Source organism: Dysidea avara, chromosome 9 (assembly GCF_963678975.1).
Source record: "Dysidea avara chromosome 9, odDysAvar1.4, whole genome shotgun sequence".
Classification (NCBI taxonomy): Eukaryota; Metazoa; Porifera; class Demospongiae; order Dictyoceratida; family Dysideidae; genus Dysidea; species Dysidea avara.
In genome coordinates, this window is record NC_089280.1 from 1,058,041 (window position 1) to 1,071,275 (window position 13,235).

General features: G+C 38.2%; 2 protein-coding genes across 2 annotated transcripts in view; both read left to right on the forward strand.

Moving 5' to 3' along the window:
* The window catches only part of LOC136265361 (rab-like protein 6), a 76,229-nt gene extending 63,815 nt beyond the window's left edge, over positions 1–12,414 (forward strand). Inside the window, 6 exon segments of the mRNA XM_066060182.1 lie at positions 490–595; positions 8,792–8,839; positions 10,450–10,505; positions 10,552–10,686; positions 11,685–11,787; positions 12,239–12,414. Coding sequence (XP_065916254.1) covers positions 490–595; positions 8,792–8,839; positions 10,450–10,505; positions 10,552–10,600 — 259 coding nt within the window. The 3' untranslated portion in view covers positions 10,601–10,686; positions 11,685–11,787; positions 12,239–12,414.
* On the forward strand, positions 11,571–13,212 carry LOC136266512 (uncharacterized protein DDB_G0286463-like). Its single transcript, XM_066061527.1, has 3 exons — positions 11,571–11,578; positions 12,239–12,329; positions 12,820–13,212. The coding sequence occupies exons 1-3, from the start codon at positions 11,571–11,573 to the stop codon at positions 13,210–13,212; spliced, it is 492 nt and encodes a 163-aa protein (XP_065917599.1).
* Positions 13,213–13,235: the final 23 nt, after the last annotated feature.

Below are 13,235 nucleotides of genomic sequence, written 5' to 3' on the forward strand. Positions count from 1 at the left end.
GTCTTGGAATTGCCGATATCTCTTGGAATTGCCAATATCGGCAAGAAACATTATCATCACTTTTGCCAAATTTGGATACTGAAACCCACAATCGATTCTTTTACAATGCAATTATATAAAGGATGACTGTAAAATTCCAATTTTGGTGACATTACAAGGTTACCAAAGTGTGCATGGGAGTTGCCCCTTTTGGCAGCTTCGCAAGTTGCCAAAAGTGGCAGCTTCGAAAGTTGCCACTTTTTGCAAGTTGCCAAAAGTGGCAACTTCGCAAGTTGCCAAAAGTGGCAACTTTTTGGCATGTCAAATATTGCCATAAACATCCCCATTACATACCTCTCTGAGTGGCTCTAAATTTTTCAAGAAACCTCTAATAGGTCTCCCTATAGGATAAAGTTAGCTGAAAATCTCTCAGCAGTGAATGTCTGTAGCTCTTACCTACTAATGACATGCAATTCTGGATAGTCTGGTATAATAATTTTGCTCCCACAGACCAGAGGGGTCAGCTGATGTCAAATACGCAGAGTGCTCCATGAAGGACGGGTTTGGACTGAAGTACTTACACAAATTCTTCAGTATTCCATTCCTACACTTACAGGTCAGTGTACACACACTATTGACATCCATACTACTACCTGTGGTGTGTGTTATCAAGTGGAGGGATAGATACTGTAATGACTGGTGTTTGTTTATCGGTAATTACAACTGGTAACACTGAGATATTATGGGTAGCCTATCATGATCAATTACTGTATAGATGGGATTTTAAACCAGGTGTGCGCCCATAGCTGGCCAAAGGCTGACGCCTGGTTTACTGAAATTGTTTTCCAAAAAGGTGTGTGTATGTATGTATATTTGTTTGTCTTTCCACACTCACGTGGGAAAAGCAGCCTTTATGTGAGAAATATAGGCCATATAGAACCTTTGTTAAACTTTTGGGCAGGTAGGCTTCAGTATGTGCCAGTTGGTAAAGGCCTTTTCCAAAGACATCAAATTACTCAAATAGCTGAAAAACAACACAACTGGCCTCCTAGGCTACCGGGTATAACGAATTCCTTCAAGTTGAAACATACCTGTACATATCCAAATGAAAATTAAGAGCAAGTTTGAGGCTTTGCCTGGAGAATTTGCGTAAGAAAACGCTGTAGAAAAATTTATAAAACAGTTGAAAATATAATTCTATGGTTTTATTTTCAAGGTACACTTCCTTAGCAGTGCATAACAACGTAATTACAGAATTAGAAATATTTCATCAATATGAAATACAAATTACTGTGATTGAAGTGATAATTTTGTATGTTGCAACAAAACAAAATAATAGTTTAGTAAATTTAATTCCAATTAGGTATGTTTGCTGCATGGCTCCTGGTTTTTAGTAGTATCACATCAACTTGTTTTGAAAAGATGTAACTTTTGGAAATTTAATATTACTTTCATGGCATTTTAGCATGAAAACAGTCAAATTATTAGGTATTCCAATATACTTGCAGGCAATGCAAATTATGGAAAGTTAATACAGTGGAACCTCAGTTATCTGAATCCCTTGGGACCAGGGGTGGTCCGTAAGTCTGAAAAGTCCGTATCTCTGAAACTGTATATAAACAACCTTAAAATAGCATAAAGAAGATTAGAAATATCAGTTGTATTGAACTATCCCAATAGAACATGTACAGTCACTACCCTAATGGAGCAGTCATTTCTGTAGTTTGGGTAAAGGGACAATGTGATGGAAGAAAGCCGTTTAAAGTCTACAAGCAACAGGAACCACGTAACCATAACAAGTGACATAATTATTACTCATTCTTATTGTGTGACACGAAATGGCATCATCATCCTCAGCTGTGGACTTCACTTAAAATTTGTGGCAGGATAACTCACAAGATAGGTTGGAAGGAACAGAGGAGGGTCTAGATGAATCCGACAAAGAGACTTTTGATGTAACTCATGTAATGCGCCAATACGATTTCAAGCGCCATTTTATTATTGATCCAGGGTTGTTAGTGCAAGTCTACTTGCCGGGAGATGTCCCTGCAAGACACGTGGTATTTTGTGTACAGATCGCTGCACATGCAAATCGTGAGCAAGTCCCTGCAAGAACCGTGAAGGGAGCGGTGAAACTGCAAGTGGCAGGAGCTGGGGTGCATCGAATGCCCAAATGGTTTGGGACAATCATCAGCGTGTGATAGTAAGTTCTGCTTTTTGTTAATATTTGCTAATAAGCTTTTACGAGCTTGTTGGTACACTTTCCACTCGACAACAGGAGCTCCTAGTCGCTGCAGGTTCGAGGCAGGGTAGGACTGGCACTTCCCATGTTGCATGTGGTCAGCAGGACCAATCATCACAAGATGAGCCATCACAAACCAGTCCATCAGGTCAGGAACAAAGGCCTTAGTGTGGCAAATGTCGTCATGTGGATAACTTTGTGGAACGAGTTTGTTGACCTATGGATGTATGTGAACACGGTATAAAAGTTACAACATACACACTATAGAGGCACCAATCCAATATAGCTAGCCTCATATTGTAGCAACCTCTTAAACACAAGTCCACCTCATTTTCCCAATAGTATACTTCATGGCCTACGTACATGACTTACCCAAAGATATGCTGTCCACAGCTACTCCCTCTTTGAAGTGTATTAGGTCTAACCGGAGTTGAAAAACAAAACAGAAATCAACTGGTCCACAATTACTGAGGAACTATGTAGTCTATAAAATAAAGGACAGTAGATGAAGAGTTAATTAAGTACATGCATTTCAGACATACAATTCTTGATCTTGTCCATCAGAAATTGGACCATCACTGAATATTTCATATGTTGAAGTACTACAGCAAAATACACAAGGGCAATGTAGCTACATGCACAATCCCGTTTGCATGCTTGCTTACGTCTCTTCCAAACTGCCCTGATATAACACCTTATTCAGAAATTGGCTCTGGCAAGTATGAACCTGATACTAAAGGACTAACAGTGAAGAAGTCAGTGGACAGTAACATTAGGCATTTACATAAAATTATGTATTTTGTGTAAGGTAAATGGAGGTAACTCCATGAACATTTTAAATTCGTGTTCATAACTTATGATCAACCAAACCAATTGCAGCTAAATTTGTGTACAAGCAACTTACATTAATGTATTCTATGTGCACCAAATTATGAGTGATTTGACCCAGCCATTACGGAGATATGGTACAAAGCATCTGGCTGTGTCAAAATCGCGTATGAGTTAACTTTGTGAATGTCTGACACAAAGCTAGCAACACCACTAATCTTGTGTAATTGGAAAACATGCCAGAAAAGCAAATCAGTCCTGCAACTATCTTATAGTAATGCCTCAGGCGGTTTAAGGAAATTTCAGTGCGTGCTACAGTACTTCAGTCAAACTGAGCTGGCATGAAAACCAGAATAGCTAGCACTTTGGTAATTATTATTTTTATTTAGGCTTTGTGGTGTGGAAACACCAAAGGTCTGTTGGTAGCAACCATAGCAACATACAATTATCACTAACTACTTATAATTACATAATTAAATTATAATTGGTAGTTGGAGGTTTAGTTTGGTGATATCTAGAGCATGGACATAAGTAATCTAGAGTGCAGTTATTTTTCAAAGTTTCTCAGGAAATAATCCCACAAATACGATTTCAGTTTAGATTTCAGCAAACAAACTGACATGTAGAATTGGCATGGCATGGTAAATGATGAAAATAAGAATGTCGTGATATGTTGTAGAGATGTTGAGGTAACAAGAGTTTGTTACTGGCACCTGATCTAGTATTAGTAGAGTTGAAAGTGAAGTAGTTATTGAAGTTGAACTGATTAGTTTGTAACTTGGTGGATTTGATAGTAAACAGTATGTCCTAATATGTACCTTAAAGGAAGGAGCCTCAGATTTATCAAATGGTCTCTATAACAACTGGTGTAATTGTTCGAGATGTGTTTGGTGACATGACATTGAATCCTTTCAAAGTTTGCAATGTCTTTCATTTGGTGACAATGCCAAACTTGCGTACAGTACAGCAACTGTGATAATGATTAGTCAAATAGTTAAGACCATAGAGTACCAGTTATGCCCATTGACCAGTAAAATAATATGTGACACTGAATCAAAAGCCTTGCTGATGTCAAGGTAAATAGCATGGCCTGGTTTATCTTCAACACAAATATTCTTTAAGTGGTTTGAGAGTTACAGCCCACCAAAGCAAAAATTCACGAAGTTATCCCAGTCACGAAGTTCCCTCCATTTACCTTATTGTTATCTGTTGTGTGTTTTAGCTAAGCCAAATGATTGAGAGGTAGCAGCAAAGATTATATAGCTCTGGCAACAGCAACGGGTTGGTGGTATACAGTAGTGAGGAGTGGTGCCAGTTAATTACTGCAAGGGACACTGGGAACACTTCATGAAGTTTAGTGATTTGTGTCAGTAAGTGGGAAAATGTGAGAACTAATCTCATCTATTATTAGCGTGCTCTGATTCATCAGTATTCATTGGTAGTTCTGCTAAATCTTTATTTCTTCTAAATTGCCAAGATATCATCTTCGCATTACACTTCTCCCACCCGTATGATATATTCTTGGTCGACCTAGACATGCGGAACACTGCACCATTCTTTGTAAAGCACGTGGATAGTGCACATAGTTTGGTAGTAATAAACGGAGCAAAAGCTAAGATATCCATTTTTACGGTCCGTGAAATAATGACAGGTTGTGCTTAAACAGCTTCCTTCCATTGCATTGTCCCTTCAACTGAGAATCTGGGTCCAGATGACTGAGGTTCCACTGTATTAGTGTAAGTTACATCCTCAAAAAGAAAAAAAAATCTGCCTATATAGCATCAGAACGCACTCCATTGTTTTCATGCAGTGACATCTCATCTTATGATACAATAAGGTGTTCAGGTAGTTGAAGACAGTAACATAACACAGGGGCGTAGCAGTAAAATTTGAAGTGGTCAGGCTACTGACCTAGATAGCAGGGGATCTGGGGATCGCAGTCCCCCAGAATGCAGGGGGTTAAGGGGGGGGGCACAGACCCTGGAAAATTTTTAAACATTTGTCATTGCTGAATATAGCAAAATTAGAGTATTTTGGACAAAAAAAAAATTTGCATTAATCTCATTGATATATATCTGCATCATAGCTACTTTTTATGGCAACATAACCCATTGCATGCAAGACTGTACACAAATAATATAAATCAACCTTCATTAATTGTTCTGAAATCAACAATGATTTATTATACAAATGTAGCTCAAACCTTTATGGCTAACAAAATGCCTAGCTACATGTCAGCAGCAGAAAATGTCCCAAAAACCGATTTTCTATATTCACTATTTACAAAAGTGTTTGCTATTTTCAATAAAGAAATTTGAGCAGTTTTCTCCTTGTGAACATGTAACACCATTAATCCATTCAATCGAGCTTGTCCCATTGTGGAACGTAAATACATCTTTATCCTTCTCATAGCAGAAAAGATCCTTTCACTTGTAGAATTCGTTGCTGGATTGACCAAGATTAACTTAAGCAGTGTTACAACTTCAGAGTAAATAGATAGCTCAACTCCAGTGAATGATTTGAGATACATCACAATGTCTGGTAATGTGACAGAACCTTTACTTTCAAACTGTGTTGTCAATGTCTGCAGTTGAACTTGAAGTGTGGATGGTGAACAGTCATCACCGTAAAATGAGGTAACAGATACAAGGTCTTCACTGTAACTCTCACCCTGTCAGGCTTTATGTCATTTGGTATGTTCTGAAACCAAACCTTGCTTGTATGCAGCTAATTGCCAAGTCCAAGATTTCAAAATAAATCTGACAGAAGTAATCCTCAACTTCACTTGGAAAATAGGAATCCCCTGTGCTAGTTTCATATCTGCTAGCAGCTCGTCTTTTCCTTGGCAAAGCTGGTTCAGAAACATCAAAGGTTGAAGACCTCTGGACAACAAGCTTCCAAAATAATTTGAATTATTCAGAGCTCCGAATTCTATTTAGAGTGGTAATAGTCAACTTGGCTACCTTCTGTGCCTCAGCTGCTGATATAGTCTTGCTTTGAAGTGTCTTGGACAGATTATCACCATGGCTAAGCACAAGCTCCCCAATGTAAACTCCAAAAAAGAAATTGAAATTTTCCATCTGAGCTTTCACACCAGTAATGCATGATCTCACCTCTACATCCAACCCAGTTTCCAGTACAGCATCCCAAAGCTCCTGCATCACTGTGTAGTTATCCAGTATACTCTTTAAACTCGCTGCTCTCACTGTCCACCTGGTGGGACACAACACACGAAATCCTGTAGTCTCAGCAGTAAGCTGTTTCTTTAGCTCATCAAACATGTAGTTGTGTTTGGGTGTTAATAAGCTTGCTAATCTCATTGGTTGTGTCTAATGCATCACAAGCTAATTTACAGTTTTTCAATGTGTCACACATAGCCAAATTCAGAGAGTGTCCATAGCAATGTGTAAATAATGCTCTGCTTTCCTCATCTAAAATTTGACGAGCAACTCCCCGTCTAGAACCAGCCATGCTAGAAGCACCATCATAGCACTGTCCCCTACACACCGTGAAAAAGGTGGGATATAATATGGTATTTCCAGTGGCTTATTGAATACAAATAAGCCTTAATATAAATCCTGTATTATACTCATCTTATACTTTAGTATAATGCATACTATACTATTGCATGTATGGTTTCAGTTTAATTACCACAATACTTGAAATAGCTTATATCTGATATAATTCCCACACTATACCATCACATATATGGTTTCAGTATGTTTAACACATTAACTAAAGCCTTATGTGGGATTGTTAGTATAATACAGGTTATACCAAGCTTTTTTGTATTCAATAAGCCACTGGAAATACCATCTTATATCCCTCTTTTTTCACAGTGACACCTCTGAATTTGAAGCTTCATTTCACTCAACACATCTTTAATACCTGCTGTTATAGTATCTGCTGTTGTGTCTGGTATGTTATACAAACACAAGAAATCCTCATGGACTTCCAAAGAATCATCGACCCAGGGAAGGCAGATGGTAAGCTGCTCGCGATTTGACACATCAACACATTCGTCTTCCATGATTGAAAAGTACTTGGCACTCTATATCTGAAGCAATTGACTCTAACATACTTGATGACATCAGTTGAATCAATTCATTCTGAATGTCAGGGCTCAGATACTTGTCACTCTTATTATCCAACCATCTACTCATTTCATTACTGTCGTGAGCCCGAAGCTTACAAAACTGAATAAAATGACTCTCTTCCTCATGATGACCACATAGTGCTATGCCTTGACATCCTTAAGACTGTACATTTTACAAAATTTTCAAAAAACATTTTCGATTGAATGCTTTGTTGTGAGCGTGAACACTACTTAACGATCAGCAACAGTTTTTGGAAGCTCTGAAGAGATTCCAAATGGCATTTGCTCTGCTCGTGTCGACGAAAGCAATTGGTTGCGTCTTGCCAGTTCATAAACCCTTTAGAAATAAATGCGACATCCTTGCATTTCAACCTCAGTAAATCTTTCTGCTCAGCTTTAGCACAAATAAAACAAACTACAGTATCATTACCTTCGTCATAATGGAGCCAAGTCCAAGTGTTGGACCAACAGGGTTGAAACGACTTTCTTATCAGCTGTGTCTGTCCAAAAGTACGTTTAGGAAAGTTAAATCATCTAGGCTGGTGCGACTTTTCAGGAAATTGTGTTGACGAAGTATCCATTAATCACGTGCCTCACCATGTGCTTGTACCAACTGTATATTCACCTGCGCACGATTTTTTTACATTCTATTGTTTTGGTAGAGATAGCTAGAAAGTGGTAAGGCTGCTACGCCCCTGTAACACCATGGAAATACTCTAATAGAACATACACTTACTGTCATAATTAGATTTTTAAGAGTCAATACAGTAATTATTATCAGTCTTGGTTACAAGTCTAATATAAATGTATTCACATTGTCCATCTCAACAAAAACCCGTCTAGTTCACAGAACTTCCAATTTCTTTTTATTTTCTCAGCATTATCCGTATTGTTCAAGGAATGGTTCACCAAAATTTCAGTTGATTATGGTGAATAGTTTTGGAATTACAGCACTAGATAGTAGGAAGAGCAAGGAAATCGATCTGTACTGTGACTATACTAAAAATAAACTATACAGGTGCTTACATTTGCAGCCGTAACTTCTGTTTGGAGTAGTCTACAGAGTTGGGATTTGGCTTATAGTGTTCAGCATGGATTGGAGGATTGACCAAGGTTGAGTTTTCGCCTGGCAGTTACTTGCGCATAGGCATATGAAGGCAAAGAAACGGCAACGATTTTGTTAATGTCTACCACATCACACGTGACACACAAACCATTACACAAATTAAACAAAACTCCCCATGAGTAGGCGAATAAGATGGTGTATAAGTTTAATTGATTTGAGTCTTCCTCCTCTGAGTAATGGCTCGATTAACACTTGCTTAAAATTTTTTGTAACACGCATAATTTCACCAATTTTTTTTAATTTAGCTTTTTCTCAAAACGCATGCTTGTATGAACTAGACGGGTTTTCGCTGAAACGGTCACAAATGTTTTGTGAAATACAATTTCATGATTGCTCCATGCCTTTACTTTCATTGAGAAAATATGTATTGAAACTTTCTTGATTCTGTGAAACTTCCATAAAAGGGTATAAAAGTTGTTATTTTGTTATGTTATAATTGTTGTTATTATGATGATCATTTTAATTCGTTTTAGCTAATGATTTCTATTTTCAGTATGTGTTATGTATTATCCATATATAGCAAGAGTCGTTACTACAGCAACTTCAAGTGAACAGAGAATTACTAGTGGTGAGTATAACTCAGTAATACACATATACTGGACTGTCATGTTTAACAGCAGAGACTACTACATTGTGTTTCTATTAATAACAAAACAAACTATACACATACATAGGCGGCTCCAGGATATTTGGTGACTGGTTTCTGATCAAGAGCATAGCTAGATTTTTGGTGAAGACCAAGAAAGGTAACTACCTGCTGCCCTCCACTAACTATATCACTGATAAAGTACATAAAAATCCCCACATAGCTTGCTACACTGCTGCTCTGAATACTGTGACTGCTTTATTAGGGTGATTGACTGCTCTATTAGAGTATCTTGATCTGAACATGACCGGTTTCCAGAAACCTCAGAAACCCCCCTGGAGTCACCCCTGACATATTAGACTAACACATAATAGTTTTAGTGACTTTAGTAACATGTTCTCAATAGTTTGGTAGTCTTTATGTTGACCATGCACAACCAACCATTGACATGTTGTGAATTTTGTGCTAATGACAAGTTTACATTTCAGCTATGCTGTCTGTAGGGAGCAGTTATCTTCAGTCACCTAATGTAGTTATGACAACATGTACTGACTGCAGGTACCTGGTCTAATGCATTTCGCAGACTAGACTTGCAGGCTGGACTCATGAACTGCAGCTTCTTGACAATGATCGAGGTGTTTTCTATCTGAAGACACCATTATCAAGCTTAAACTGTTGGTACTGTTTTTCCTTACAAGTCACGAAGGTTGCGTGTGCACTAAATTATTAGAATATTTTAAAAGTTTGACAGTAGTTGAGCTATATAGTTTTGTAGGGTGGCATGGCTATTCCTACATGGTCTAGCCTTAATTATAGTGAATATGCATCGGCCTGCAAAATTGGTATATAACTTACTATTAGATATTGAGTAGACAGGCGGCATGGACTGTAGCTATTCAATTACTGGCTCATCAGTCATCACTAGCTAAAATCTAAACGTTAGTGCTAAATACTGGAGCAACAAAGCAATAAAACTTGCACTACAACAATAGCCTCTATCACTAACGGTACACACGAGAATACACATGCTTTGTGAAATTAGTGCACATGCGACCTTAGTGATTTGTAAGGAAGAGCAATACCAGCAGCTGATGCTTGATAATGTGTCTCCAACATTCCAAGAGATGGATAATCCCTGGATTATTGTTAAGAAGCTTTTCCAGCTCAGTCCGTGAGTCCAGTCCACGAAGTACATTAGACCCAGGTACCTTGTTTCTATTGTTTCTATAATGGACACTTTGGGACCAAAAATATTTGGCTGAGAGTTTATTTGAGATGTATAAAATTAATTGTTTTGTCATATTTTCGTGGGTTAAGGTACTACTATAACCTTTCACTCATCTACCTATCCTTTGCATATCAATTTATCCCATATAAAATTGTTAGTCAAGACTGGTGGTTGTAGCTCACATGGCCGAGAAAATTGAAAGTGTAGAGTTTGTTGGCTCACATGCAAGTATTGGCACACATATATGCGTGAATGTTATTTTATTTCAAGAAACCTGATGTGCCCGCCTGCACTCCTTATTGAACATGTTTGTAAATGTATTGTTGTGTATTGGATGATGGGATACATTTTATGTTGTTTTCAGAGTACAATGGAAGAGTTGGCAGTTGATGAGAATTCAGAAGATCAGAATTATCAGCTGTGAGTATCTAATAGTCACTATTAAGAGACTGACTTGTCTTGTTAGCTTTAAGGATGCCATTAATCTGAAGCAACGTCAACAAGAGATTAGCTGAAGAGAAAGCAGCAGCAACAGCATCATCATCAGAGAATGCAGACACCACAGCAAACAACATGGAAGAGGAATCTACTGATAGTAAAAGTGAGTAACATCTGATATGTCATGTTATCTTGCTGGAATGTACCTGTCAATTAGCTGTTAACACTTGTAACAACAATGTGTTGATATTGTTGGCTCACCAGTCACAAATTTTGTCAACATGTTATCCTCTAGCACTGGTAGGTAAAGCAAATAGAGGCTATCTGTAGTGTGTATATCTTAGTGTGGCAGTGGCGTAGCCAGACTTTTCGCCATGCCTGGGCAATGGGTGGGCAAGCCATTTCCTATGTAACACACGTACACATGCCCATCTTCATATGGACATCAATATAACATTTTTAAAATGCATTATGTATCATCCTACACTACTGTATGCAAGATGACTAATATCAACCTAATAGAAGCGAACGCCTAGCTAGCTATTGGCCTTCTAACATATTACATACATCTAGCTACATGTGTCTTAATACCAGACTACAAAGATTCTTGAATTAAAGCAAGAGGCGCTCTATCACGTGATGACTATTCTCTGCCACTAGTTGTTAGCCTAGAAAAGTGGAAACAAAAAGAAAAGAATTGCTGACTTAATAAGTACTCCATACCATTTGAACTGAGCAGTATCCACACGGATAGATGGGTGCTAATTTCACAGCAAATACCTCTAGACTGCTTTGCCTCTCGAGTTTTGACCACACCAATAGCTTCCGTGATCACTTAATCCAAATGTAAACCGTCCAGCCCACTATAGTGAAACCAATTCTTTGTCCTTCACTCCTTGCCACAATACTACGCGGTTTTTTATAATCACGTGATCTTGCTTCTATTTATTGCCTCCTCTATTTGTGCACAATCAAGTTACCCGTAGGGAAAGTCCCTTTGATAACCCCATCTCTGTTTAGCCAAAAAGAAGGAAACCATCAGCGAAAATGGCACGGTGAGTGTTGTATAAGTTGTGCTATACTTATTCTTGTACAGTGACTAGTTAAGTAACTTTAGCAAAATCTCGAGCTATCCAGCCCACGTCTTTATAATTACTCTAGGAGCTGATGGTGGGGCAAAGAAGTCTGATGCCCGGGCAATGCCCTGGCTTGCCCGGGTTTGACTACGCCACTGTAGTGTGGGTGAATACATGAATAACAACAAGTAAGCCACTGTAGTTATAGTGTTCATTTAACCTTCTCCAAGTAGCCCAGTGAACACACTTTCGATCAATGTGCAGTTTTAGGCTATAAGAATTAAGCTTCCCACATGGTGTCACCATGTGTGCCCATATTGTGTAAACACACATTCACCAACCATTCTTTGCAGGTTTAACAGTTAAACAAGATTATATCAACTTTGTAAACTTAACCTGTGTATGTCATGTTAACCTCTGTACCTGGACAAACCATATGACTGTTCGTGACTAGTTACACACACACACAGACACTTTGATGGTTAACATACCATACATGTAGTTAAGTGTTTTGTGAGGTTAGGATAGTTTACACAACAATAATGGCCAGTGTTGGCAAGTTGACAAAGAATGTTTATGTGAACAATTTGTGGTCACCTTTAATGTTATCAGAGTAGTTGTCATGGTGATGTGTTACAGTGATAGTGATGATAGTGAGGATAATCCTCTAGTAGCTGCTGATGATAATATTGACAGTAGTCATGAAGAACAACAACAGCCGAAACAACAGGTCAAGACTGTTCAGCCTGTATAATTTTCAGGTGATAGTGATGCAGAGGAGAAACAGGAAACAATTGAGACTAAACTGAAACAAGGTATGTTAAGTTTTGGTGAGACAAAATGGTGAACCTTACCTCCTTTTGGAGTTATAGCCCTACAAAGTACCAACAACAGAAAACAGTAAGTATAAATTATAGCTCCTGTGGTGCCTGCTTTTAGAAATAGCACAACATCAACTTGTTATCATTAGATCCTCTTTTTTCTTAAAGAATGAACCCATAAACCTTTTATAAATAATACGTACATCAGTATTTTACCCATTGTTTAACACTACAAATACAGGTTTGTGTTTTTGTGTCAGGTTTTGTAGATCCTGTCGCAATAAAGTTACCTAACTCATTGTAGTACCAATATAGCTCTTATAGTCATAATAATAGGAGGCCCTTTACGATATATATACTAAATTGTTCGGTACATCATGTATGTTACATCATTAATAGAACAAAAAACTTCCACCAACCCCCATCAAGCCAGCCACTACACGACCGATACTTTTATCAGCTAAGTCAGTAGAGCTCACAGAGAGCAGTAGTGAGGAACATGATGAAGCTGAAAGATTGATTCAAAAGAAACTGGCAACTAAACCAGCTAAAACAAGTGCCCCTCCAACCCAGAAATCTTCAGGCCTCATGTTACAACACTCAATCCCCACTACCAGTAAACCAGAGGTGAAAAAGACAACAGAAGATACCACAGCTACTGAAGTTAAGGAGGAGAAAAAGAAGAAAAGTTCACAAAAGAAGAAGAAGCAAAAAGAGGAAAAGGATGACACTACAATACTACCAGCTGTGGCCACAACTACAACAAGTGATCCATTCTCATCCTCTACTTGATGCCTGGCTGGATTCTCCTTCTG

Coding starts and splice junctions, on each gene's coding strand:
- LOC136266512 (XM_066061527.1), top strand. Junction 12,330..12,819: donor AACAACAGCCGAAACAACAG/GTCAAGACTGTT, acceptor CATCATTAATAG/AACAAAAAACTTCCACCAAC.